The 27,844-nt window shown below is 55.7% G+C and overlaps 6 protein-coding genes across 18 annotated transcripts in view; 1 reads left to right on the top strand and 5 right to left on the bottom strand.

Annotated features, from left to right (window-relative positions):
- KATNAL2 (katanin catalytic subunit A1 like 2) overlaps positions 1 to 27,844 on the top strand; it is a 240,550-nt gene that overhangs the window by 111,163 nt on the left and 101,543 nt on the right. The gene's annotated exons all lie outside the window — the stretch shown is intronic.
- On the bottom strand, positions 425 to 2,294 carry LOC129528427 (elongin-A3-like). Its single transcript, XM_055368806.2, has one exon. It carries the CDS (start codon positions 2,292 to 2,294, stop codon positions 657 to 659), a length of 1,638 nt encoding a protein of 545 aa, XP_055224781.1. The 3' UTR covers positions 425 to 656.
- On the bottom strand, positions 6,346 to 8,916 carry LOC129528423 (elongin-A3-like). Its single transcript, XM_055368803.2, has one exon. It carries the CDS (start codon positions 8,213 to 8,215, stop codon positions 6,578 to 6,580), a length of 1,638 nt encoding a protein of 545 aa, XP_055224778.1. The 5' UTR covers positions 8,216 to 8,916; the 3' UTR covers positions 6,346 to 6,577.
- On the bottom strand, positions 12,269 to 14,376 carry LOC129528426 (elongin-A3-like). The gene has a single exon (XM_055368805.2). The coding sequence runs from the start codon at positions 14,136 to 14,138 to the stop codon at positions 12,501 to 12,503; it is 1,638 nt and encodes a 545-aa protein (XP_055224780.1). The 5' UTR covers positions 14,139 to 14,376; the 3' UTR covers positions 12,269 to 12,500.
- LOC129528418 (elongin-A3-like) lies at positions 18,200 to 20,915 on the bottom strand. The gene has a single exon (XM_055368798.2). The coding sequence runs from the start codon at positions 20,067 to 20,069 to the stop codon at positions 18,432 to 18,434; it is 1,638 nt and encodes a 545-aa protein (XP_055224773.1). The 5' UTR covers positions 20,070 to 20,915; the 3' UTR covers positions 18,200 to 18,431.
- Positions 24,087 to 26,158, bottom strand: LOC129528430 (elongin-A3-like). The gene has a single exon (XM_055368809.2). The coding sequence runs from the start codon at positions 25,954 to 25,956 to the stop codon at positions 24,319 to 24,321; it is 1,638 nt and encodes a 545-aa protein (XP_055224784.1). The 5' UTR covers positions 25,957 to 26,158; the 3' UTR covers positions 24,087 to 24,318.

The raw sequence follows: 27,844 nt of genomic DNA on the forward strand, positions 1-27,844 counted from the left end.
ACCTCAGCCCTCTAAGAAGCTGGGACCACAGGGGCCGTGCCACCACGCCGGGCCCATTTCGGTATCTTTTGTGGAGACGGGGTTTCTCTGTCTGTCCCAGCCTGTTCTCCACCCCCTGGGCTGAAGCGATCTGCTTTCCTCGGCCTCCCAGAGGAGGATGGCTGACGATTACAGGATCATGCCCGGCCTTTTCTCTAAACGAAAACACCAACGGCAACAAAACATTTTGCGTAGTCGGAGTTATCAGTGTCAACTGATGGATTGAGAGTTTGTGTCTAAGAAGTCCTTCCTTATGTACTCGATGATTTCAAAAGAAAGGAAAAAAGACAAAAGGGAATCTCACATCTTGTACCTGATTTATGATTGCAACTAGGGCGTTATTTAAAAGACGATCAGTGAACCACCAAAGTAGAATTGATCCGAATGCGTTCATAATATCTTGTGAATTCTGAGGTGTCCTCCAAGCAGGGAGGCAGTGGCTGGGTGTGGGAGGCAGAAATCACAGGGCCAGCCCTTGACACCTGCAGGATTCGGAGGCTCAACTTTGCACCAAGCCAAGGGTTCTGGTGTCCATCGGAAGTTTCGTTCCCCAACCCGCACTGACTTTGCATTGGCCCTCCTCCCCCCAGATTTTATCTGTAAGGCAAGTGCTGAGTTTATCGTCGGGAGAATCTTCCCTTGTAGTCTCGAATCGCCTTGGCCATCAGCGGGGCCACTTTCTTGGCAGCCTGTTTTCGGGTTTTGTCCGCGGGCGCCGCGTGCTCGTTGCTGCTGCCGCCGCTAATGCTGCCGCCGCCGCCTTCCCCGAGGCCGGAGGGAGCCTGGCTGCTTCCTGCGGGCTTGGGGGCTGGCTCGATCTCTCCATCTCCGGGGTCAGCGGCTCCTGCAGACTTCTCTTGCCTCCTGGAAGCATCATAAGGCGTCTTGGCCACAGAGTTGAAACAGATCATCTTTGTCTGTCGGCCGCTGGGTTTGTTTTCACGTGCGGATCGGATTTTCGCGGTCACTACTCGCAGCCGCTGCTCTCGGGCGTCCCGAAGCCGCAGGTAGAGCTCCCGCCAAGACTCGTGCTCCTGTGGCTTTTCTTCCTTGAAGTCCTGGAGACAATGAATCCTCCATAATTCATCTGTCTCTCGAGCGAGTGCGGGATTGTCTTTCTCTGTGCGGTACAGCTGATCGGGCGTCCACCCTGCCAGAACGGGTTCAAGAACCGAGTAGGGGACCCCTTCCACGTCGCCGAGGGCGTCCGGATTGTTCCTAGGCACCCGGAGGCACTGCTGGCGCAGCGTCGGCACCTGGAGCTGGCAGGCAGGCCTGGAGCCCGAGTACACCGGCATCTTAGCGTTCACTCTGCGTCCAGGGAAAGCAGCTTCCTCCTGGAGCGTTGGCGCGGAGAGTGCTTCTGGGTTTGCCTGGGAGGTCATGGCCTCAAAAGCGGACAGCAGATCGTAGTTGGCCTGCATCCAGGCCTCTGAGGGGTCCCAGAGCTCTGAGAAGACATGGCTGGGCAGCGTTTTCGGCCCGGCCGAATCAGCGCCGGCCGCCTGCAGCCTCTCTGAGTGGCTTTCCTGGACAGGAGGCGATTTCTGAGCCGAAGCCCCGCGGGACGATTTGTGCCCCTTGCTGTGGCTCACCACCGCTTCCCCCTGGGGTTGGCCCTGGCAGCCTGGACCCAGCAGAGGCCCGCCCTGAGCGGCGTGAGCGTGGCCTCTTCCACGTTGCTTCCCGGGCACAGCGGGCTCAGGGCCCTCGGGAATCGGGAGGGGAGCGGTGCGCGTTGGAGGGGCCCGATGGGGGCCGGAATCAGCTGGGGCCATTCTGGGGCGCTTTCTCTCGGCTCTGGGCTCGCGACTGGGAGACCTCGGGTGAGGTCTCTGTTGCCCCGGAGGTGTTCTGCGTGCTGTCCGTCTGTGCTCAGGGCTGTGAGATGGGCTCCTGGGGGCCGTCGCGTTTTCTGGGAAGCCCCAGGCCTTTTCCCGGTCCTGAAGAGCCTCCCCGAAGCGCTGTCGGGAAGCGCTCTCCTCAGGGTCCTGTGGGTCAGGCCCGGTGTTTCGGTCCACGAGCACCAGCTTCTTCCACCGGGCCGCTAAGTCTCTGGCAAAGTCGCCCACGTGCTGGTGCTTCCGCAGGCGCTTCACCGTCTTTCTGATTCCAGTCTCCGCCAGGAGGTCTGCCGTCATGGGCAAGGCGGAGAGTTTCTGCAAATATTTCTCTAGCCTTTTCGTGTCCGTCTTAGTGGCCAGACGCACCTGCAGCTTCTCCACTGCGTGCAGCGTAGTGGACCGTGCCGCCATCTCGCCAGAGCTGTGCAGGCGTCGCTGTCCTCGCGGTCGCGGCTCTGTCCTCGGGGCGGCGGCACAGGCAGTGTGGGGTGGCCGGTCCTCGCTGCCCGGTCGCCAGGCAGCGACCTCGGGATGTGGAGTCACAGCCTGGAGCGAGCTGGGTCCTCGGAGCAGCGGGCCACTTGGTCTGGAACGCCGGTCCTTGCAGACAGCTGAGCAGGCCCGCTTCTGTTCCTCGGGATGTGCAGCCGCAGCCTGGAGTGACCTGTGCGGTGCGCCGTCCAAGGCAGAGTGAAGCTCCGCTGCCAGAGCCCGGCCTTATGTAGCCAGCCCCGGGCCCACCCAGGGCTCAAGCCCTGACCCCCTTGGCCCCTGGGCTGCCCCGCCCCGATAGGAATTCATTCCGTCAGCCCAATGCAGCCAATCGGGACGGTCCACGCCAGGTGGACTGCTGTGCCCCGCAGGTTCATTAGGTTAATTGCAGCCTGGACACACCCCACTGAGTTCTACCGTTGGCCCTCCATGTTCCCAGCTTCCACATCTGTGGATTCCAAAAGACACAGAGAGAATCTTCTTGGGAGTCAAAGCGAAAATAACAACACCGCAAGACGAAATCGTAGGAAGAAGAACCAACAGAGGATGACAACTCTTTACCTGGGATTGACGTTGTGTGAGGGGACTTGGAAACATTCGTAGAAAAGTAGGATTAAGGGAGAAAGAGGAAATACGCGTATTTTACTTCTCAGCCTCGGCTCCATCAACTTCAAGACCCTTCTGGAAGCAGTGTCTTTTCCCCGCCGTCTAGCCCATCGCTAAAGCCCCCAGGGTCCTGGGAATTTAACTATTTCCATGCAATCTTTTTTCCTTTGTTAACTGAAGAAAACTGGGTGCCCTTTACAGGTTTTCCAAGACGAGGAAACAAAGAGAAGTCAGCAGGCGCCAAATCAGGACTGTCAGGTGGACGCCTCACGGTTTCCCATGGCAGGTCTTGCCCAGCTGCCCTTGTTCGAAGAAAGCCATGATCAGGAACACTGTCGTGGTGGAGAAGAACTCTCTGGTGGGGACCTTCTTCGCTCCAGCTTTGGCTAACTTTCTGAAAACGCTCTGCTAGCGAGCAGATGTGATCAGGGTTTGGCCCTGCAGGAAGTCAACCAGCAGAATCCCTCTGGCATCCCCACCCCCCACAACGGTGGCCATGACCTCTGTTCTTGACTGCTCCTCCACGGCTTCGACTGGAGCACTGCCAGCTCTTGGTAGCCATGGCTTCGTACTTGGTCTTCAGGATCCTGCCGGTAGAGCCAGGTTTCATCTCCTGTGACCAATCTTGGAAGAAATGCTTCAGGATCTTGCTCCCACCGGTTGTTTAAAATCTCCTCGGAAAGGCTTGCTCTGGCCTGCGGCTGATATTGGTGCCACGGTTTGGGCAGCCGAGTTCCACTCTCACCTTTCAGTCCAAATGAGGAAAACAGAACCATTTCAAGTGTCTATGGTGTCGGCTATTGTTTCTGCTGTCGGCGGCGATTTCGCTTAATGTTTACATCCTCGCATGACATTCTCTCTCTCTCTCTGTCTCTCTCTCTCTCTGTGTTTGTGTGTGTGTGTGTGTGTGTGTGTGTTTCTTCCGCAGAAGGATAATCGTTAAAGCCTGAGAATCGGGGAATGGGGATTCGGGTGTTAAGCCTTTTCTGAGAATTACCCTCCGTGTCGTGTAGAGAAATAAGTAAATTTGCTGTGTTTCCAGACTTCCAGCTGCCTCACGAAGAGGATCCTAGTGCAATAGTGGCGATGCTTCCAGAGCTCCCTGAATGAGGATTATCTTGTAAATAGGTGGGAAGGGAATTGAGCTGTCCTGGGTCAGTGTAGTAATGTTACAGCAGGATCCTTAGGTTGATGCTGAATTCTATCTGGGGTAGATTTATATTTTGTGCGGGGGTTGTTTCGTTTCTGTGTTTTCGAGCGGGATTGTCGCTGTGGGAGCCGGGATCTGCTAAGGTTTGTCTCGTTCTCCAGTAATGAATGAGTTTAATGGGTGCAGGCGCTGTTTTCAGTAGCATGCCAGTGGGGGCATCGATGAGCTATGAGGGGCTAGAGCTTGCTCGGATTGTTTCCTTGTGTTTGTGTTTTGAGTTGCGTTTGCTCGTATCATGTTTGTTTTCCATTTTGGCAGGTGAAACGTTTTCCAGGAAGAAAGGTTGTTGCCAGTGGATTTGGTTCCGAGGGGCTGGGGTTTCTGGCTGGGAGTGGGGAGGGGCTGCACGGTGATGGGTGGCTACTCCACCTCCAGAAAGAGCGTGTGGCTTCTCTGCCTTGGGGAGGATATTCTGCTCTCTTGTGAGTTTTGCAAGCCACCCGAGATTCTCTCTTGAATTGCTGTCAAGAAATAGAGACTGGCGTTGTCTCTGGCCCTTGCTGGGGAAGCTTTTCTGAGGTTTTGTTTTTTTAATTTGAGACGGAGTTTGGCTTTTGTTGTCCAGGCTGGAGTGCAATGGTGGGATGTGGGCTCACTGCAAACTCGGCCTCCCGGGTTCAAGCCATTCTCCTGTCTCAGCCCCCTGAGTAGCTGGGATTACAGGCGCTCACCAGCAAGCCCAACCGAGTTTCGTCTTTTTAGAAGAGACGGGATTTCCTCATGTTGGTCAGGCTGGTGTGCAACTCCGGACCTCAGGGGGTCCGCCGGCCTCGACCTCCCAAAGCGATGGGAATAGAGGCGTGGGTCACCATGCCCGGACATGCCTGAGTTTCACAGGGTCGCTGATTGGATTATGTCCCCTTCCCCGGAACGAATGCTTTTCTGTCTTCCTTAAGGGTAGTATCTCTGTGACACCCTGTTCTGGCTCCTTACATGTTCTTCAGGCTTGAAGGCCTCTTTTGAGGTGCACCGGCATCCACTCAGGTGCCTGCTTCCAGAAGCTTCCCAGCACCCACTCTGCTGACAGCCAAGGGCACAGGACTTTGATCTCTTCTGCTGCCCTTGCTGGGTTTTGCCTTGCGGCTTAGGTCTTTCTATTTCTCTCTCTGCCCCTCACTGTCGGTAACGCCTGCGAACCAAGTTTACTTAATGGTGTGTGTGTGTGTGTGTGTGTGCGTGTGCGTGTGTGTGTGTTTGTGGGTGTGTGCGTGCGTGTGCCTGCTTATGTGTGCGTGTGTGTGTGTGTGTGTCTTTCTTTGTGTGTATGTGTGTGTGTCGTATCTGGCACACGGATCTGTGATTACCAGCCCGTGTGAAGCCAACAAATGCCCTGAGTTAGAATGCAAACTTTCACTAAAGCTTGCAGGAGCTCGTAGGAGGTGAAGTCAAGGTAGTTAACCCGGTCACCTCATGGTAATTAGAAACTCTGATTGGCAGGTTTAGACTTCCTGATCGAGAACCTAAATAAGCTGATTAAGGTGTCGCCATTCTTTCACAGGGGTTCTGGGTGAAAAGATTGGGATTGATTCTTTGCGGTGCTTAGTAAAAGTATTTTGACTTAAGGAACGTAGCAGTTGTTAGCATTTATGTATGAAATCCAAGAGTTCCTTTCTTCAAATAAACAGCAGTTTTCTTTGAGATGTGCTCCGCTTGTGTCACCCAGGCTGGAGTGCAGTGGAATGAGGAAGGGTCACTGCAGCCTCCGCTTGCCCAGCTCAGGCGATCCTGCCACCTCAGCCCTCTAAGAAGCTGGGACCACAGGGGCCGTGCCACCACGCCGGGCCCATTTCGGTATCTTTTGTGGAGACGGGGTTTCTCTGTCTGTCCCAGCCTGTTCTCCACCCCCTGGGCTGAAGCGATCTGCTTTCCTCGGCCTCCCAGAGGAGGATGGCTGACGATTACAGGATCATGCCCGGCCTTTTCTCTAAACGAAAACACCAACGGCAACAAAACATTTTGCGTAGTCGGAGTTATCAGTGTCAACTGATGGATTGAGAGTTTGTGTCTAAGAAGTCCTTCCTTATGTACTCGATGATTTCAAAAGAAAGGAAAAAAGACAAAAGGGAATCTCACATCTTGTACCTGATTTATGATTGCAACTAGGGCGTTATTTAAAAGACGATCAGTGAACCACCAAAGTAGAATTGATCCGAATGCGTTCATAATATCTTGTGAATTCTGAGGTGTCCTCCAAGCAGGGAGGCAGTGGCTGGGTGTGGGAGGCAGAAATCACAGGGCCAGCCCTTGACACCTGCAGGATTCGGAGGCTCAACTTTGCACCAAGCCAAGGGTTCTGGTGTCCATCGGAAGTTTCGTTCCCCAACCCGCACTGACTTTGCATTGGCCCTCCTCCCCCCAGATTTTATCTGTAAGGCAAGTGCTGAGTTTATCGTCGGGAGAATCTTCCCTTGTAGTCTCGAATCGCCTTGGCCATCAGCGGGGCCACTTTCTTGGCAGCCTGTTTTCGGGTTTTGTCCGCGGGCGCCGCGTGCTCGTTGCTGCTGCCGCCGCTAATGCTGCCGCCGCCGCCTTCCCCGAGGCCGGAGGGAGCCTGGCTGCTTCCTGCGGGCTTGGGGGCTGGCTCGATCTCTCCATCTCCGGGGTCAGCGGCTCCTGCAGACTTCTCTTGCCTCCTGGAAGCATCATAAGGCGTCTTGGCCACAGAGTTGAAACAGATCATCTTTGTCTGTCGGCCGCTGGGTTTGTTTTCACGTGCGGATCGGATTTTCGCGGTCACTACTCGCAGCCGCTGCTCTCGGGCGTCCCGAAGCCGCAGGTAGAGCTCCCGCCAAGACTCGTGCTCCTGTGGCTTTTCTTCCTTGAAGTCCTGGAGACAATGAATCCTCCATAATTCATCTGTCTCTCGAGCGAGTGCGGGATTGTCTTTCTCTGTGCGGTACAGCTGATCGGGCGTCCACCCTGCCAGAACGGGTTCAAGAACCGAGTAGGGGACCCCTTCCACGTCGCCGAGGGCGTCCGGATTGTTCCTAGGCACCCGGAGGCACTGCTGGCGCAGCGTCGGCACCTGGAGCTGGCAGGCAGGCCTGGAGCCCGAGTACACCGGCATCTTAGCGTTCACTCTGCGTCCAGGGAAAGCAGCTTCCTCCTGGAGCGTTGGCGCGGAGAGTGCTTCTGGGTTTGCCTGGGAGGTCATGGCCTCAAAAGCGGACAGCAGATCGTAGTTGGCCTGCATCCAGGCCTCTGAGGGGTCCCAGAGCTCTGAGAAGACATGGCTGGGCAGCGTTTTCGGCCCGGCCGAATCAGCGCCGGCCGCCTGCAGCCTCTCTGAGTGGCTTTCCTGGACAGGAGGCGATTTCTGAGCCGAAGCCCCGCGGGACGATTTGTGCCCCTTGCTGTGGCTCACCACCGCTTCCCCCTGGGGTTGGCCCTGGCAGCCTGGACCCAGCAGAGGCCCGCCCTGAGCGGCGTGAGCGTGGCCTCTTCCGCGTTGCTTCCCGGGCACAGCGGGCTCAGGGCCCTCGGGCATCGGGAGGGGAGCGGTGCGCGTTGGAGGGGCCCGATGGGGGCCGGAATCAGCTGGGGCCATTCTGGGGCGCTTTCTCTCGGCTCTGGGCTCGCGACTGGGAGACCTCGGGTGAGGTCTCTGTTGCCCCGGAGGTGTTCTGCGTGCTGTCCGTCTGTGCTCAGGGCTGTGAGATGGGCTCCTGGGGGCCGTCGCGTTTTCTGGGAAGCCCCAGGCCTTTTCCCGGTCCTGAAGAGCCTCCCCGAAGCGCTGTCGGGAAGCGCTCTCCTCAGGGTCCTGTGGGTCAGGCCCGGTGTTTCGGTCCACGAGCACCAGCTTCTTCCACCGGGCCGCTAAGTCTCTGGCAAAGTCGCCCACGTGCTGGTGCTTCCGCAGGCGCTTCACCGTCTTTCTGATTCCAGTCTCCGCCAGGAGGTCTGCCGTCATGGGCAAGGCGGAGAGTTTCTGCAAATATTTCTCTAGCCTTTTCGGGTCCGTCTTAGTGGCCAGACGCACCTGCAGCTTCTCCACTGCGCGCAGCGTAGTGGACCGTGCCGCCATCTCGCCAGAGCTGTGCAGGCGTCGCTGTCCTCGCGGTCGCGGCTCTGTCCTCGGGGCGGCGGCACAGGCAGTGTGGGGTGGCCGGTCCTCGCTGCCCGGTCGCCAGGCAGCGACCTCGGGATGTGGAGTCACAGCCTGGAGCGAGCTGGGTCCTCGGAGCAGCGGGCCACTTGGTCTGGAACGCCGGTCCTTGCAGACAGCTGAGCAGGCCCGCTTCTGTTCCTCGGGATGTGCAGCCGCAGCCTGGAGTGACCTGTGCGGTGCGCCGTCCAAGGCAGAGTGAAGCTCCGCTGCCAGAGCCCGGCCTTATGTAGCCAGCCCCGGGCCCACCCAGGGCTCAAGCCCTGACCCCCTTGGCCCCTGGGCTGCCCCGCCCCGATAGGAATTCATTCCGTCAGCCCAATGCAGCCAATCGGGACGGTCCACGCCAGGTGGACTGCTGTGCCCCGCAGGTTCATTAGGTTAATTGCAGCCTGGACACACCCCACTGAGTTCTACCGTTGGCCCTCCATGTTCCCAGCTTCCACATCTGTGGATTCCAAAAGACACAGAGAGAATCTTCTTGGGAGTCAAAGCGAAAATAACAACACCGCAAGACGAAATCGTAGGAAGAAGAACCAACAGAGGATGACAACTCTTTACCTGGGATTGACGTTGTGTGAGGGGACTTGGAAACATTCGTAGAAAAGTAGGATTAAGGGAGAAAGAGGAAATACGCGTATTTTACTTCTCAGCCTCGGCTCCATCAACTTCAAGACCCTTCTGGAAGCAGTGTCTTTTCCCCGCCGTCTAGCCCATCGCTAAAGCCCCCAGGGTCCTGGGAATTTAACTATTTCCATGCAATCTTTTTTCCTTTGTTAACTGAAGAAAACTGGGTGCCCTTTACAGGTTTTCCAAGACGAGGAAACAAAGAGAAGTCAGCAGGCGCCAAATCAGGACTGTCAGGTGGACGCCTCACGGTTTCCCATGGCAGGTCTTGCCCAGCTGCCCTTGTTCGAAGAAAGCCATGATCAGGAACACTGTCGTGGTGGAGAAGAACTCTCTGGTGGGGACCTTCTTCGCTCCAGCTTTGGCTAACTTTCTGAAAACGCTCTGCTAGCGAGCAGATGTGATCAGGGTTTGGCCCTGCAGGAAGTCAACCAGCAGAATCCCTCTGGCATCCCCACCCCCCACAACGGTGGCCATGACCTCTGTTCTTGACTGCTCCTCCACGGCTTCGACTGGAGCACTGCCAGCTCTTGGTAGCCATGGCTTCGTACTTGGTCTTCAGGATCCTGCCGGTAGAGCCAGGTTTCATCTCCTGTGACCAATCTTGGAAGAAATGCTTCAGGATCTTGCTCCCACCGGTTGTTTAAAATCTCCTCGGAAAGGCTTGCTCTGGCCTGCGGCTGATATTGGTGCCACGGTTTGGGCAGCCGAGTTCCACTCTCACCTTTCAGTCCAAATGAGGAAAACAGAACCATTTCAAGTGTCTATGGTGTCGGCTATTGTTTCTGCTGTCGGCGGCGATTTCGCTTAATGTTTACATCCTCGCATGACATTCTCTCTCTCTCTCTGTCTCTCTCTCTCTCTGTGTTTGTGTGTGTGTGTGTGTGTGTGTGTGTGTTTCTTCCGCAGAAGGATAATCGTTAAAGCCTGAGAATCGGGGAATGGGGATTCGGGTGTTAAGCCTTTTCTGAGAATTACCCTCCGTGTCGTGTAGAGAAATAAGTAAATTTGCTGTGTTTCCAGACTTCCAGCTGCCTCACGAAGAGGATCCTAGTGCAATAGTGGCGATGCTTCCAGAGCTCCCTGAATGAGGATTATCTTGTAAATAGGTGGGAAGGGAATTGAGCTGTCCTGGGTCAGTGTAGTAATGTTACAGCAGGATCCTTAGGTTGATGCTGAATTCTATCTGGGGTAGATTTATATTTTGTGCGGGGGTTGTTTCGTTTCTGTGTTTTCGAGCGGGATTGTCGCTGTGGGAGCCGGGATCTGCTAAGGTTTGTCTCGTTCTCCAGTAATGAATGAGTTTAATGGGTGCTGGCGCTGTTTTCAGTAGCATGCCAGTGGGGGCATCGATGAGCTATGAGGGGCTAGAGCTTGCTCGGATTGTTTCCTTGTGTTTGTGTTTTGAGTTGCGTTTGCTCGTATCATGTTTGTTTTCCATTTTGGCAGGTGAAACGTTTTCCAGGAAGAAAGGTTGTTGCCAGTGGATTTGGTTCCGAGGGGCTGGGGTTTCTGGCTGGGAGTGGGGAGGGGCTGCACGGTGATGGGTGGCTACTCCACCTCCAGAAAGAGCGTGTGGCTTCTCTGCCTTGGGGAGGATATTCTGCTCTCTTGTGAGTTTTGCAAGCCACCCGAGATTCTCTCTTGAATTGCTGTCAAGAAATAGAGACTGGCGTTGTCTCTGGCCCTTGCTGGGGAAGCTTTTCTGAGGTTTTGTTTTTTTAATTTGAGACGGAGTTTGGCTTTTGTTGTCCAGGCTGGAGTGCAATGGTGGGATGTGGGCTCACTGCAAACTCGGCCTCCCGGGTTCAAGCCATTCTCCTGTCTCAGCCCCCTGAGTAGCTGGGATTACAGGCGCTCACCAGCAAGCCCAACCGAGTTTCGTCTTTTTAGAAGAGACGGGATTTCCTCATGTTGGTCAGGCTGGTGTGCAACTCCGGACCTCAGGGGGTCCGCCGGCCTCGACCTCCCAAAGCGATGGGAATAGAGGCGTGGGTCACCATGCCCGGACATGCCTGAGTTTCACAGGGTCGCTGATTGGATTATGTCCCCTTCCCCGGAACGAATGCTTTTCTGTCTTCCTTAAGGGTAGTATCTCTGTGACACCCTGTTCTGGCTCCTTACATGTTCTTCAGGCTTGAAGGCCTCTTTTGAGGTGCACCGGCATCCACTCAGGTGCCTGCTTCCAGAAGCTTCCCAGCACCCACTCTGCTGACAGCCAAGGGCACAGGACTTTGATCTCTTCTGCTGCCCTTGCTGGGTTTTGCCTTGCGGCTTAGGTCTTTCTATTTCTCTCTCTGCCCCTCACTGTCGGTAACGCCTGCGAACCAAGTTTACTTAATGGTGTGTGTGTGTGTGTGTGTGTGCGTGTGCGTGTGTGTGTGTTTGTGGGTGTGTGCGTGCGTGTGCCTGCTTATGTGTGCGTGTGTGTGTGTGTGTGTCTTTCTTTGTGTGTATGTGTGTGTGTCGTATCTGGCACACGGATCTGTGATTACCAGCCCGTGTGAAGCCAACAAATGCCCTGAGTTAGAATGCAAACTTTCACTAAAGCTTGCAGGAGCTCGTAGGAGGTGAAGTCAAGGTAGTTAACCCGGTCACCTCATGGTAATTAGAAACTCTGATTGGCAGGTTTAGACTTCCTGATCGAGAACCTAAATAAGCTGATTAAGGTGTCGCCATTCTTTCACAGGGGTTCTGGGTGAAAAGATTGGGATTGATTCTTTGCGGTGCTTAGTAAAAGTATTTTGACTTAAGGAACGTAGCAGTTGTTAGCATTTATGTATGAAATCCAAGAGTTCCTTTCTTCAAATAAACAGCAGTTTTCTTTGAGATGTGCTCCGCTTGTGTCACCCAGGCTGGAGTGCAGTGGAATGAGGAAGGGTCACTGCAGCCTCCGCTTGCCCAGCTCAGGCGATCCTGCCACCTCAGCCCTCTAAGAAGCTGGGACCACAGGGGCCGTGCCACCACGCCGGGCCCATTTCGGTATCTTTTGTGGAGACGGGGTTTCTCTGTCTGTCCCAGCCTGTTCTCCACCCCCTGGGCTGAAGCGATCTGCTTTCCTCGGCCTCCCAGAGGAGGATGGCTGACGATTACAGGATCATGCCCGGCCTTTTCTCTAAACGAAAACACCAACGGCAACAAAACATTTTGCGTAGTCGGAGTTATCAGTGTCAACTGATGGATTGAGAGTTTGTGTCTAAGAAGTCCTTCCTTATGTACTCGATGATTTCAAAAGAAAGGAAAAAAGACAAAAGGGAATCTCACATCTTGTACCTGATTTATGATTGCAACTAGGGCGTTATTTAAAAGACGATCAGTGAACCACCAAAGTAGAATTGATCCGAATGCGTTCATAATATCTTGTGAATTCTGAGGTGTCCTCCAAGCAGGGAGGCAGTGGCTGGGTGTGGGAGGCAGAAATCACAGGGCCAGCCCTTGACACCTGCAGGATTCGGAGGCTCAACTTTGCACCAAGCCAAGGGTTCTGGTGTCCATCGGAAGTTTCGTTCCCCAACCCGCACTGACTTTGCATTGGCCCTCCTCCCCCCAGATTTTATCTGTAAGGCAAGTGCTGAGTTTATCGTCGGGAGAATCTTCCCTTGTAGTCTCGAATCGCCTTGGCCATCAGCGGGGCCACTTTCTTGGCAGCCTGTTTTCGGGTTTTGTCCGCGGGCGCCGCGTGCTCGTTGCTGCTGCCGCCGCTAATGCTGCCGCCGCCGCCTTCCCCGAGGCCGGAGGGAGCCTGGCTGCTTCCTGCGGGCTTGGGGGCTGGCTCGATCTCTCCATCTCCGGGGTCAGCGGCTCCTGCAGACTTCTCTTGCCTCCTGGAAGCATCATAAGGCGTCTTGGCCACAGAGTTGAAACAGATCATCTTTGTCTGTCGGCCGCTGGGTTTGTTTTCACGTGCGGATCGGATTTTCGCGGTCACTACTCGCAGCCGCTGCTCTCGGGCGTCCCGAAGCCGCAGGTAGAGCTCCCGCCAAGACTCGTGCTCCTGTGGCTTTTCTTCCTTGAAGTCCTGGAGACAATGAATCCTCCATAATTCATCTGTCTCTCGAGCGAGTGCGGGATTGTCTTTCTCTGTGCGGTACAGCTGATCGGGCGTCCACCCTGCCAGAACGGGTTCAAGAACCGAGTAGGGGACCCCTTCCACGTCGCCGAGGGCGTCCGGATTGTTCCTAGGCACCCGGAGGCACTGCTGGCGCAGCGTCGGCACCTGGAGCTGGCAGGCAGGCCTGGAGCCCGAGTACACCGGCATCTTAGCGTTCACTCTGCGTCCAGGGAAAGCAGCTTCCTCCTGGAGCGTTGGCGCGGAGAGTGCTTCTGGGTTTGCCTGGGAGGTCATGGCCTCAAAAGCGGACAGCAGATCGTAGTTGGCCTGCATCCAGGCCTCTGAGGGGTCCCAGAGCTCTGAGAAGACATGGCTGGGCAGCGTTTTCGGCCCGGCCGAATCAGCGCCGGCCGCCTGCAGCCTCTCTGAGTGGCTTTCCTGGACAGGAGGCGATTTCTGAGCCGAAGCCCCGCGGGACGATTTGTGCCCCTTGCTGTGGCTCACCACCGCTTCCCCCTGGGGTTGGCCCTGGCAGCCTGGACCCAGCAGAGGCCCGCCCTGAGCGGCGTGAGCGTGGCCTCTTCCGCGTTGCTTCCCGGGCACAGCGGGCTCAGGGCCCTCGGGCATCGGGAGGGGAGCGGTGCGCGTTGGAGGGGCCCGATGGGGGCCGGAATCAGCTGGGGCCATTCTGGGGCGCTTTCTCTCGGCTCTGGGCTCGCGACTGGGAGACCTCGGGTGAGGTCTCTGTTGCCCCGGAGGTGTTCTGCGTGCTGTCCGTCTGTGCTCAGGGCTGTGAGATGGGCTCCTGGGGGCCGTCGCGTTTTCTGGGAAGCCCCAGGCCTTTTCCCGGTCCTGAAGAGCCTCCCCGAAGCGCTGTCGGGAAGCGCTCTCCTCAGGGTCCTGTGGGTCAGGCCCGGTGTTTCGGTCCACGAGCACCAGCTTCTTCCACCGGGCCGCTAAGTCTCTGGCAAAGTCGCCCACGTGCTGGTGCTTCCGCAGGCGCTTCACCGTCTTTCTGATTCCAGTCTCCGCCAGGAGGTCTGCCGTCATGGGCAAGGCGGAGAGTTTCTGCAAATATTTCTCTAGCCTTTTCGGGTCCGTCTTAGTGGCCAGACGCACCTGCAGCTTCTCCACTGCGCGCAGCGTAGTGGACCGTGCCGCCATCTCGCCAGAGCTGTGCAGGCGTCGCTGTCCTCGCGGTCGCGGCTCTGTCCTCGGGGCGGCGGCACAGGCAGTGTGGGGTGGCCGGTCCTCGCTGCCCGGTCGCCAGGCAGCGACCTCGGGATGTGGAGTCACAGCCTGGAGCGAGCTGGGTCCTCGGAGCAGCGGGCCACTTGGTCTGGAACGCCGGTCCTTGCAGACAGCTGAGCAGACCCGCTTCTGTTCCTCGGGATGTGCAGCCGCAGCCTGGAGTGACCTGTGCGGTGCGCCGTCCAAGGCAGAGTGAAGCTCCGCTGCCAGAGCCCGGCCTTATGTAGCCAGCCCCGGGCCCACCCAGGGCTCAAGCCCTGACCCCCTTGGCCCCTGGGCTGCCCCGCCCCGATAGGAATTTATTCCGTCAGCCCAATGCAGCCAATCGGGACGGTCCACGCCAGGTGGACTGCTGTGCCCCGCAGGTTCATTAGGTTAATTGCAGCCTGGACACACCCCACTGAGTTCTACCGTTGGCCCTCCATGTTCCCAGCTTCCACATCTGTGGATTCCAAAAGACACAGAGAGAATCTTCTTGGGAGTCAAAGCGAAAATAACAACACCGCAAGACGAAATCGTAGGAAGAAGAACCAACAGAGGATGACAACTCTTTACCTGGGATTGACGTTGTGTGAGGGGACTTGGAAACATTCGTAGAAAAGTAGGATTAAGGGAGAAAGAGGAAATAGGCGTATTTTACTTCTCAGCCTCGGCTCCATCAACTTCAAGACCCTTCTGGAAGCAGTGTCTTTTCCCCGCCGTCTAGCCCATCGCTAAAGCCCCCAGGGTCCTGGGAATTTAACTATTTCCATGCAATCTTTTTTCCTTTGTTAACTGAAGAAAACTGGGTGCCCTTTACAGGTTTTCCAAGACGAGGAAACAAAGAGAAGTCAGCAGGCGCCAAATCAGGACTGTCAGGTGGACGCCTCACGGTTTCCCATGGCAGGTCTTGCCCAGCTGCCCTTGTTCGAAGAAAGCCATGATCAGGAACACTGTCGTGGTGGAGAAGAACTCTCTGGTGGGGACCTTCTTCGCTCCAGCTTTGGCTAACTTTCTGAAAACGCTCTGCTAGCGAGCAGATGTGATCAGGGTTTGGCCCTGCAGGAAGTCAACCAGCAGAATCCCTCTGGCATCCCCACCCCCCACAACGGTGGCCATGACCTCTGTTCTTGACTGCTCCTCCACGGCTTCGACTGGAGCACTGCCAGCTCTTGGTAGCCATGGCTTCGTACTTGGTCTTCAGGATCCTGCCGGTAGAGCCAGGTTTCATCTCCTGTGACCAATCTTGGAAGAAATGCTTCAGGATCTTGCTCCCACCGGTTGTTTAAAATCTCCTCGGAAAGGCTTGCTCTGGCCTGCGGCTGATATTGGTGCCACGGTTTGGGCAGCCGAGTTCCACTCTCACCTTTCAGTCCAAATGAGGAAAACAGAACCATTTCAAGTGTCTATGGTGTGGGCTATTGTTTCTGCTGTCGGCGGCGATTTCGCTTAATGTTTACATCCTCGCATGACATTCTCTCTCTCTCTCTGTCTCTCTCTCTCTCTGTGTTTGTGTGTGTGTGTGTGTGTGTGTGTGTTTCTTCCGCAGAAGGATAATCGTTAAAGCCTGAGAATCGGGGAATGGGGATTCGGGTGTTAAGCCTTTTCTGAGAATTACCCTCCGTGTCGTGTAGAGAAATAAGTAAATTTGCTGTGTTTCCAGACTTCCAGCTGCCTCACGAAGAGGATCCTAGTGCAATAGTGGCGATGCTTCCAGAGCTCCCTGAATGAGGATTATCTTGTAAATAGGTGGGAAGGGAATTGAGCTGTCCTGGGTCAGTGTAGTAATGTTACAGCAGGATCCTTAGGTTGATGCTGAATTCTATCTGGGGTAGATTTATATTTTGTGCGGGGGTTGTTTCGTTTCTGTGTTTTCGAGCGGGATTGTCGCTGTGGGAGCCGGGATCTGCTAAGGTTTGTCTCGTTCTCCAGTAATGAATGAGTTTAATGGGTGCAGGCGCTGTTTTCAGTAGCATGCCAGTGGGGGCATCGATGAGCTATGAGGGGCTAGAGCTTGCTCGGATTGTTTCCTTGTGTTTGTGTTTTGAGTTGCGTTTGCTCGTATCATGTTTGTTTTCCATTTTGGCAGGTGAAACGTTTTCCAGGAAGAAAGGTTGTTGCCAGTGGATTTGGTTCCGAGGGGCTGGGGTTTCTGGCTGGGAGTGGGGAGGGGCTGCACGGTGATGGGTGGCTACTCCACCTCCAGAAAGAGCGTGTGGCTTCTCTGCCTTGGGGAGGATATTCTGCTCTCTTGTGAGTTTTGCAAGCCACCCGAGATTCTCTCTTGAATTGCTGTCAAGAAATAGAGACTGGCGTTGTCTCTGGCCCTTGCTGGGGAAGCTTTTCTGAGGTTTTGTTTTTTTAATTTGAGACGGAGTTTGGCTTTTGTTGTCCAGGCTGGAGTGCAATGGTGGGATGTGGGCTCACTGCAAACTCGGCCTCCCGGGTTCAAGCCATTCTCCTGTCTCAGCCCCCTGAGTAGCTGGGATTACAGGCGCTCACCAGCAAGCCCAACCGAGTTTCGTCTTTTTAGAAGAGACGGGATTTCCTCATGTTGGTCAGGCTGGTGTGCAACTCCGGACCTCAGGGGGTCCGCCGGCCTCGACCTCCCAAAGCGATGGGAATAGAGGCGTGGGTCACCATGCCCGGACATGCCTGAGTTTCACAGGGTCGCTGATTGGATTATGTCCCCTTCCCCGGAACGAATGCTTTTCTGTCTTCCTTAAGGGTAGTATCTCTGTGACACCCTGTTCTGGCTCCTTACATGTTCTTCAGGCTTGAGGGCCTCTTTTGAGGTGCACCGGCATCCACTCAGGTGCCTGCTTCCAGAAGCTTCCCAGCACCCACTCTGCTGACAGCCAAGGGCACAGGACTTTGATCTCTTCTGCTGCCCTTGCTGGGTTTTGCCTTGCGGCTTAGGTCTTTCTATTTCTCTCTCTGCCCCTCACTGTCGGTAACGCCTGCGAACCAAGTTTACTTAATGGTGTGTGTGTGTGTGTGTGTGTGTGTGTGTGTGCGTGTGCGTGTGTGTGTGTTTGTGGGTGTGTGCGTGCGTGTGCCTGCTTATGTGTGCGTGTGTGTGTGTGTGTGTCTTTCTTTGTGTGTATGTGTGTGTGTCGTATCTGGCACACGGATCTGTGATTACCAGCCCGTGTGAAGCCAACAAATGCCCTGAGTTAGAATGCAAACTTTCACTAAAGCTTGCAGGAGCTCGTAGGAGGTGAAGTCAAGGTAGTTAACCCGGTCACCTCATGGTAATTAGAAACTCTGATTGGCAGGTTTAGACTTCCTGATCGAGAACCTAAATAAGCTGATTAAGGTGTCGCCATTCTTTCACAGGGGTTCTGGGTGAAAAGATTGGGATTGATTCTTTGCGGTGCTTAGTAAAAGTATTTTGACTTAAGGAACGTAGCAGTTGTTAGCATTTATGTATGAAATCCAAGAGTTCCTTTCTTCAAATAAACAGCAGTTTTCTTTGAGATGTGCTCCGCTTGTGTCACCCAGGCTGGAGTGCAGTGGAATGAGGAAGGGTCACTGCAGCCTCCGCTTGCCCAGCTCAGGCGATCCTGCCACCTCAGCCCTCTAAGAAGCTGGGACCACAGGGGCCGTGCCACCACGCCGGGCCCATTTCGGTATCTTTTGTGGAGACGGGGTTTCTCTGTCTGTCCCAGCCTGTTCTCCACCCCCTGGGCTGAAGCGATCTGCTTTCCTCGGCCTCCCAGAGGAGGATGGCTGACGATTACAGGATCATGCCCGGCCTTTTCTCTAAACGAAAACACCAACGGCAACAAAACATTTTGCGTAGTCGGAGTTATCAGTGTCAACTGATGGATTGAGAGTTTGTGTCTAAGAAGTCCTTCCTTATGTACTCGATGATTTCAAAAGAAAGGAAAAAAGACAAAAGGGAATCTCACATCTTGTACCTGATTTATGATTGCAACTAGGGCGTTATTTAAAAGACGATCAGTGAACCACCAAAGTAGAATTGATCCGAATGCGTTCATAATATCTTGTGAATTCTGAGGTGTCCTCCAAGCAGGGAGGCAGTGGCTGGGTGTGGGAGGCAGAAATCACAGGGCCAGCCCTTGACACCTGCAGGATTCGGAGGCTCAACTTTGCACCAAGCCAAGGGTTCTGGTGTCCATCGGAAGTTTCGTTCCCCAACCCGCACTGACTTTGCATTGGCCCTCCTCCCCCCAGATTTTATCTGTAAGGCAAGTGCTGAGTTTATCGTCGGGAGAATCTTCCCTTGTAGTCTCGAATCGCCTTGGCCATCAGCGGGGCCACTTTCTTGGCAGCCTGTTTTCGGGTTTTGTCCGCGGGCGCCGCGTGCTCGTTGCTGCTGCCGCCGCTAATGCTGCCGCCGCCGCCTTCCCCGAGGCCGGAGGGAGCCTGGCTGCTTCCTGCGGGCTTGGGGGCTGGCTCGATCTCTCCATCTCCGGGGTCAGCGGCTCCTGCAGACTTCTCTTGCCTCCTGGAAGCATCATAAGGCGTCTTGGCCACAGAGTTGAAACAGATCATCTTTGTCTGTCGGCCGCTGGGTTTGTTTTCACGTGCGGATCGGATTTTCGCGGTCACTACTCGCAGCCGCTGCTCTCGGGCGTCCCGAAGCCGCAGGTAGAGCTCCCGCCAAGACTCGTGCTCCTGTGGCTTTTCTTCCTTGAAGTCCTGGAGACAATGAATCCTCCATAATTCATCTGTCTCTCGAGCGAGTGCGGGATTGTCTTTCTCTGTGCGGTACAGCTGATCGGGCGTCCACCCTGCCAGAACGGGTTCAAGAACCGAGTAGGGGACCCCTTCCACGTCGCCGAGGGCGTCCGGATTGTTCCTAGGCACCCGGAGGCACTGCTGGCGCAGCGTCGGCACCTGGAGCTGGCAGGCAGGCCTGGAGCCCGAGTACACCGGCATCTTAGCGTTCACTCTGCGTCCAGGGAAAGCAGCTTCCTCCTGGAGCGTTGGCGCGGAGAGTGCTTCTGGGTTTGCCTGGGAGGTCATGGCCTCAAAAGCGGACAGCAGATCGTAGTTGGCCTGCATCCAGGCCTCTGAGGGGTCCCAGAGCTCTGAGAAGACATGGCTGGGCAGCGTTTTCGGCCCGGCCGAATCAGCGCCGGCCGCCTGCAGCCTCTCTGAGTGGCTTTCCTGGACAGGAGGCGATTTCTGAGCCGAAGCCCCGCGGGACGATTTGTGCCCCTTGCTGTGGCTCACCACCGCTTCCCCCTGGGGTTGGCCCTGGCAGCCTGGACCCAGCAGAGGCCCGCCCTGAGCGGCGTGAGCGTGGCCTCTTCCGCGTTGCTTCCCGGGCACAGCGGGCTCAGGGCCCTCGGGCATCGGGAGGGGAGCGGTGCGCGTTGGAGGGGCCCGATGGGGGCCGGAATCAGCTGGGGCCATTCTGGGGCGCTTTCTCTCGGCTCTGGGCTCGCGACTGGGAGACCTCGGGTGAGGTCTCTGTTGCCCCGGAGGTGTTCTGCGTGCTGTCCGTCTGTGCTCAGGGCTGTGAGATGGGCTCCTGGGGGCCGTCGCGTTTTCTGGGAAGCCCCAGGCCTTTTCCCGGTCCTGAAGAGCCTCCCCGAAGCGCTGTCGGGAAGCGCTCTCCTCAGGGTCCTGTGGGTCAGGCCCGGTGTTTCGGTCCACGAGCACCAGCTTCTTCCACCGGGCCGCTAAGTCTCTGGCAAAGTCGCCCACGTGCTGGTGCTTCCGCAGGCGCTTCACCGTCTTTCTGATTCCAGTCTCCGCCAGGAGGTCTGCCGTCATGGGCAAGGCGGAGAGTTTCTGCAAATATTTCTCTAGCCTTTTCGGGTCCGTCTTAGTGGCCAGACGCACCTGCAGCTTCTCCACTGCGCGCAGCGTAGTGGACCGTGCCGCCATCTCGCCAGAGCTGTGCAGGCGTCGCTGTCCTCGCGGTCGCGGCTCTGTCCTCGGGGCGGCGGCACAGGCAGTGTGGGGTGGCCGGTCCTCGCTGCCCGGTCGCCAGGCAGCGACCTCGGGATGTGGAGTCACAGCCTGGAGCGAGCTGGGTCCTCGGAGCAGCGGGCCACTTGGTCTGGAACGCCGGTCCTTGCAGACAGCTGAGCAGGCCCGCTTCTGTTCCTCGGGATGTGCAGCCGCAGCCTGGAGTGACCTGTGCGGTGCGCCGTCCAAGGCAGAGTGAAGCTCCGCTGCCAGAGCCCGGCCTTATGTAGCCAGCCCCGGGCCCACCCAGGGCTCAAGCCCTGACCCCCTTGGCCCCTGGGCTGCCCCGCCCCGATAGGAATTCATTCCGTCAGCCCAATGCAGCCAATCGGGACGGTCCACGCCAGGTGGACTGCTGTGCCCCGCAGGTTCATTAGGTTAATTGCAGCCTGGACACACCCCACTGAGTTCTACCGTTGGCCCTCCATGTTCCCAGCTTCCACATCTGTGGATTCCAAAAGACACAGAGAGAATCTTCTTGGGAGTCAAAGCGAAAATAACAACACCGCAAGACGAAATCGTAGGAAGAAGAACCAACAGAGGATGACAACTCTTTACCTGGGATTGACGTTGTGTGAGGGGACTTGGAAACATTCGTAGAAAAGTAGGATTAAGGGAGAAAGAGGAAATAGGCGTATTTTACTTCTCAGCCTCGGCTCCATCAACTTCAAGACCCTTCTGGAAGCAGTGTCTTTTCCCCGCCGTCTAGCCCATCGCTAAAGCCCCCAGGGTCCTGGGAATTTAACTATTTCCATGCAATCTTTTTTCCTTTGTTAACTGAAGAAAACTGGGTGCCCTTTACAGGTTTTCCAAGATGAGGAAACAAAGAGAAGTCAGCAGGCGCCAAATCAGGACTGTCAGGTGGACGCCTCACGGTTTCCCATGGCAGGTCTTGCCCAGCTGCCCTTGTTCGAAGAAAGCCATGATCAGGAACACTGTCGTGGTGGAGAAGAACTCTCTGGTGGGGACCTTCTTCGCTCCAGCTTTGGCTAACTTTCTGAAAACGCTCTGCTAGCGAGCAGATGTGATCAGGGTTTGGCCCTGCAGGAAGTCAACCAGCAGAATCCCTCTGGCATCCCCACCCCCCACAACGGTGGCCATGACCTCTGTTCTTGACTGCTCCTCCACGGCTTCGACTGGAGCACTGCCAGCTCTTGGTAGCCATGGCTTCGTACTTGGTCTTCAGGATCCTGCCGGTAGAGCCAGGTTTCATCTCCTGTGACCAATCTTGGAAGAAATGCTTCAGGATCTTGCTCCCACCGGTTGTTTAAAATCTCCTCGGAAAGGCTTGCTCTGGCCTGCGGCTGATATTGGTGCCACGGTTTGGGCAGCCGAGTTCCACTCTCACCTTTCAGTCCAAATGAGGAAAACAGAACCATTTCAAGTGTCTATGGTGTCGGCTATTGTTTCTGCTGTCGGCGGCGATTTCGCTTAATGTTTACATTCTCGCATGACATTCTCTCTCTCTCTCTGTCTCTCTCTCTCTCTGTGTTTGTGTGTGTGTGTGTGTGTGTGTGTTTCTTCCGCAGAAGGATAATCGTTAAAGCCTGAGAATCGGGGAATGGGGATTCGGGTGTTAAGCCTTTTCTGAGAATTACCCTCCGTGTCGTGTAGAGAAATAAGTAAATTTGCTGTGTTTCCAGACTTCCAGCTGCCTCACGAAGAGGATCCTAGTGCAATAGTGGCGATGCTTCCAGAGCTCCCTGAATGAGGATTATCTTGTAAATAGGTGGGAAGGGAATTGAGCTGTCCTGGGTCAGTGTAGTAATGTTACAGCAGGATCCTTAGGTTGATGCTGAATTCTATCTGGCGTAGATTTATATTTTGTGCGCGGGTTGTTTCGTTTCTGTGTTTTCGAGCGGGATTGTCGCTGTGGGAGCCGGGATCTGCTAAGGTTTGTCTCGTTCTCCAGTAATGAATGAGTTTAATGGGTGCAGCCGCTGTTTTCAGTAGCATGCCAGTGGGGGCATCGATGAGCTATGAGGGGCTAGAGCTTGCTCGGATTGTTTCCTTGTGTTTGTGTTTTGAGTTGCGTTTGCTCGTATCATGTTTGTTTTCCATTTTGGCAGGTGAAACGTTTTCCAGGAAGAAAGGTTGTTGCCAGTGGATTTGGTTCCGAGGGGCTGGGGTTTCTGGCTGGGAGCGGGGAGGGGCTGCACGGTGATGGGTGGCTACTCCACCTCCAGAAAGAGCGTGTGGCTTCTCTGCCTTGGGGAGGATATTCTGCTCTCTTGTGAGTTTTGCAAGCCACCCGAGATTCTCTCTTGAATTGCTGTCAAGAAATAGAGACTGGCGTTGTCTCTGGCCCTTGCTGGGGAAGCTTTTCTGAGGTTTTGTTTTTTTAATTTGAGACGGAGTTTGGCTTTTGTTGTCCAGGCTGGAGTGCAATGGTGGGATCTGGGCTCACTGCAAACTCGGCCTCCCGGGTTCAAGCGATTCTCCTGTCTCAGCCCCTTGAGTAGCTGGGATTACAGGCGCTCGCCAGCAAGCCCAACCGAGTTTCGTCTTTTTAGAAGAGACGGGATTTCCTCATGTTGGTCAGGCTGGTGTGCAACTCCGGACCTCAGGGGGTCCGCCGGCCTCGACCTCCCAAAGCGATGGGAATAGAGGCGTGGGTCACCATGCCCGGACATGCCTGAGTTTCACAGGGTCGCTGATTGGATTATGTCCCCTTCCCCGGAACGAATGCTTTTCTGTCTTCCTTAAGGGTAGTATCTCTGTGACACCCTGTTCTGGCTCCTTACATGTTCTTCAGGCTTGAGGGCCTCTTTTGAGGTGCACCGGCATCCACTCAGCTGCCTGCTTCCAGAAGCTTCCCAGCACCCACTCTGCTGACAGCCAAGGGCACAGGACTTTGATCTCTTCTGCTGCCCTTGCTGGGTTTTGCCTTGCGGCTTAGGTCTTTCTATTTCTCTCTCTACCCCTCACTGTCGGTAACGCCTGCGAACCAAGTTTACTTAATGGTGTGTGTGTGTGTGTGTGTGTGGGCGTGCGTGTGCCTGCTTATGTGTGCGTGTGTGTGTGTGTGTCTTTCTTTGTGTGTATGTGTGTGTGTCATATCTGGCACACGGATCTGTGATTACCAGCCCGTGTGAAGCCAACAAATGCCCTGAGTTAGAATGCAAACTTTCACTAAAGCTTGCAGGAGCTCGTAGGAGGTGAAGTCAAGGTAGTTAACCCGGTCATCTCATGGTAATTGGAAACTCTGATTGGCAGGTTTAGACTTCCTGATCGAGAACCTAAATAAGCTGATTAAGGTGTCGCCATTCTTTCACAGGGGTTCTGGGTGAAAAGATTGGGATTGATTCTTTGCGGTGCTTAGTAAAAGTATTTTGACTTAAGGAACGTAGCAGTTGTTAGCATTTATGTATGAAATCCAAGAGTTCCTTTCTTCAAATAAACAGCAGGTTTCTTTGAGATGTGCTCCGCTTGTGTCACCCAGGCTGGAGTGCAGTGGAATGAGGAAGGGTCACTGCAGCCTCCGCTTGCCCAGCTCAGGCGATCCTGCCACCTCAGCCCTCTAAGAAGCTGGGACCACAGGGGCCGTGCCACCACGCCGGGCCCATTTCGGTATCCTTTGTGGAGACGGGGTTTCTCTGTCTGTCCCAGCCTGTTCTCCACCCCCTGGGCTGAAGCGATCTGCTTTCCTCGGCCTCCCAGAGGAGGATGGCTGACGATTACAGGATCATGCCCGGCCTTTTCTCTAAACGAAAACACCAACGGCAACAAAACATTTTGCGTAGTCGGAGTTATCAGTGTCAACTGATGGATTGAGAGTTTGTGTCTAAGAAGTCCTTCCTTATGTACTCGATGATTTCAAAAGAAAGGAAAAAAGACAAAAGGGAATCTCACATCTTGTACCTGATTTATGATTGCAACTAGGGCGTTATTTAAAAGACGATCAGTGAACCACCAAAGTAGAATTGATCCGAATGCGTTCATAATATCTTGTGAATTCTGAGGTGTCCTCCAAGCAGGGAGGCAGTGGCTGGGTGTGGGAGGCAGAAATCACAGGGCCAGCCCTTGACACCTGCAGGATTCGGAGGCTCAACTTTGCACCAAGCCAAGGGTTCTGGTGTCCATCGGAAGTTTCGTTCCCCAACCCGCACTGACTTTGCATTGGCCCTCCTCCCCCCAGATTTTATCTGTAAGGCAAGTGCTGAGTTTATCGTCGGGAGAATCTTCCCTTGTAGTCTCGAATCGCCTTGGCCATCAGCGGGGCCACTTTCTTGGCAGCCTGTTTTCGGGTTTTGTCCGCGGGCGCCGCGTGCTCGTTGCTGCTGCCGCCGCTAATGCTGCCGCCGCCGCCTTCCCCGAGGCCGGAGGGAGCCTGGCTGCTTCCTGCGGGCTTGGGGGCTGGCTCGATCTCTCCATCTCCGGGGTCAGCGGCTCCTGCAGACTTCTCTTGCCTCCTGGAAGCATCATAAGGCGTCTTGGCCACAGAGTTGAAACAGATCATCTTTGTCTGTCGGCCGCTGGGTTTGTTTTCACGTGCGGATCGGATTTTCGCGGTCACTACTCGCAGCCGCTGCTCTCGGGCGTCCCGAAGCCGCAGGTAGAGCTCCCGCCAAGACTCGTGCTCCTGTGGCTTTTCTTCCTTGAAGTCCTGGAGACAATGAATCCTCCATAATTCATCTGTCTCTCGAGCGAGTGCGGGATTGTCTTTCTCTGTGCGGTACAGCTGATCGGGCGTCCACCCTGCCAGAACGGGTTCAAGAACCGAGTAGGGGACCCCTTCCACGTCGCCGAGGGCGTCCGGATTGTTCCTAGGCACCCGGAGGCACTGCTGGCGCAGCGTCGGCACCTGGAGCTGGCAGGCAGGCCTGGAGCCCGAGTACACCAGCATCTTAGCGTTCACTCTGCGTCCAGGGAAAGCAGCTTCCTCCTGGAGCGTTGGCGCGGAGAGTGCTTCTGGGTTTGCCTGGGAGGTCATGGCCTCAAAAGCGGACAGCAGATCATAGTTGGCCTGCATCCAGGCCTCTGAGGGGTCCCAGAGCTCTGAGAAGACATGGCTGGGCAGCGTTTTCGGCCCGGCCGAATCAGCGCCGGCCGCCTGCAGCCTCTCTGAGTGGCTTTCCTGGACAGGAGGCGATTTCTGAGCCGAAGCCCCGCGGGACGATTTGTGCCCCTTGCTGTGGCTCACCACCGCTTCCCCCTGGGGTTGGCCCTGGCAGCCTGGACCCAGCAGAGGCCCGCCCTGAGCGGCGTGAGCGTGGCCTCTTCCGCGTTGCTTCCCGGGCACAGTGGGCTCAGGGCCCTCGGGCATCGGGAGGGGAGCGGTGCGCGTTGGAGGGGCCCGATGGGGGCCGGAATCAGTTGGGGCCATTCTGGGGCGCTTTCTCTCGGCTCTGGGCTCGCGACTGGGAGACCTCGGGTGAGGTCTCTGTTGCCCCGGAGGTGTTCTGCGTGCTGTCCGTCTGTGCTCAGGGCTGTGAGATGGGCTCCTGGGGGCCGTCGCGTTTTCTGGGAAGCCCCAGGCCTTTTCCCGGTCCTGAAGAGCCTCCCCGAAGCGCTGTCGGGAAGCGCTCTCCTCAGGGTCCTGTGGGTCAGGCCCGGTGTTTCGGTCCACGAGCACCAGCTTCTTCCACCGGGCCGCTAAGTCTCTGGCAAAGTCGCCCACGTGCTGGTGCTTCTGCAGGCGCTTCACCGTCTTTCTGATTCCAGTCTCCGCCAGGAGGTCTGCCGTCATGGGCAAGGCGGAGAGTTTCTGCAAATATTTCTCTAGCCTTTTCGGGTCCGTCTTAGTGGCCAGACGCACCTGCAGCTTCTCCACTGCGCGCAGCGTAGTGGACCCTGCCGCCATCTCGCCAGAGCTGTGCAGGCGTCGCTGTCCTCGCGGTCGCGGCTCTGTCCTCGGGGCGGCGGCACAGGCAGTGTGGGGTGGCCGGTCCTCGCTGCCCGGTCGCCAGGCAGCGACCTCGGGATGTGGAGTCACAGCCTGGAGCGAGCTGGGTCCTCGGAGCAGCGGGCCACTTGTTCTGGAACGCCGGTCCTTGCAGACAGCTGAGCAGGCCCGCTTCTGTTCCTCGGGATGTGCAGCCGCAGCCTGGAGTGACCTGTGCGGTGCGCCGTCCAAGGCAGAGTGAAGCTCCGCTGCCAGAGCCCGGCCTTATGTAGCCAGCCCCGGGCCCACCCAGGGCTCAAGCCCTGACCCCCTTGGCCCCTGGGCTGCCCCGCCCCGATAGGAATTCATTCCGTCAGCCCAATGCAGCCAATCGGGACGGTCCACGCCAGGTGGACTGCTGTGCCCCGCAGGTTCATTAGGTTAATTGCAGCCTGGACACACCCCACTGAGTTCTACCGTTGGCCCTCCATGTTCCCAGCTTCCACATCTGTGGATTCCAAAAGACACAGAGAGAATCTTCTTGGGAGTCAAAGCGAAAATAACAACACCGCAAGACGAAATCGTAGGAAGAAGAACCAACAGAGGATGACAACTCTTTACCTGGGATTGACGTTGTGTGAGGGGACTTGGAAACATTCGTAGAAAAGTAGGATTAAGGGAGAAAGAGGAAATAGGCGTATTTTACTTCTCAGCCTCGGCTCCATCAACTTCAAGACCCTTCTGGAAGCAGTGTCTTTTCCCCGCCGTCTAGCCCATCGCTAAAGCCCCCAGGGTCCTGGGAATTTAACTATTTCCATGCAATCTTTTTTCCTTTGTTAACTGAAGAAAACTGGGTGCCCTTTACAGGTTTTCCAAGACGAGGAAACAAAGAGAAGTCAGCAGGCGCCAAATCAGGACTGTCAGGTGGACGCCTCACGGTTTCCCATGGCAGGTCTTGCCCAGCTGCCCTTGTTCGAAGAAAGCCATGATCAGGAACACTGTCGTGGTGGAGAAGAACTCTCTGGTGGGGACCTTCTTCGCTCCAGCTTTGGCTAACTTTCTGAAAACGCTCTGCTAGCGAGCAGATGTGATCAGGGTTTGGCCCTGCAGGAAGTCAACCAGCAGAATCCCTCTGGCATCCCCACCCCCCACAACGGTGGCCATGACCTCTGTTCTTGACTGCTCCTCCACGGCTTCGACTGGAGCACTGCCAGCTCTTGGTAGCCATGGCTTCGTACTTGGTCTTCAGGATCCTGCCGGTAGAGCCAGGTTTCATCTCCTGTGACCAATCTTGGAAGAAATGCTTCAGGATCTTGCTCCCACCGGTTGTTTAAAATCTCCTCGGAAAGGCTTGCTCTGGCCTGCGGCTGATATTGGTGCCACGGTTTGGGCAGCCGAGTTCCACTCTCACCTTTCAGTCCAAATGAGGAAAACAGAACCATTTCAAGTGTCTATGGTGTCGGCTATTGTTTCTGCTGTCGGCGGCGATTTCGCTTAATGTTTACATCCTCGCATGACATTCTCTCTCTCTCTCTGTCTCTCTCTCTCTCTGTGTTTGTGTGTGTGTGTGTGTGTGTGTGTGTGTTTCTTCCGCAGAAGGATAATCGTTAAAGCCTGAGAATCGGGGAATGGGGATTCGGGTGTTAAGCCTTTTCTGAGAATTACCCTCCGTGTCGTGTAGAGAAATAAGTAAATTTGCTGTGTTTCCAGACTTCCAGCTGCCTCACGAAGAGGATCCTAGTGCAATAGTGGCGATGCTTCCAGAGCTCCCTGAATGAGGATTATCTTGTAAATAGGTGGGAAGGGAATTGAGCTGTCCTGGGTCAGTGTAGTAATGTTACAGCAGGATCCTTAGGTTGATGCTGAA

This window comes from Gorilla gorilla, chromosome 17, assembly GCF_029281585.2.
Source record: "Gorilla gorilla gorilla isolate KB3781 chromosome 17, NHGRI_mGorGor1-v2.1_pri, whole genome shotgun sequence".
NCBI lineage: Eukaryota > Metazoa > Chordata > Mammalia > Primates > Hominidae > Gorilla > Gorilla gorilla.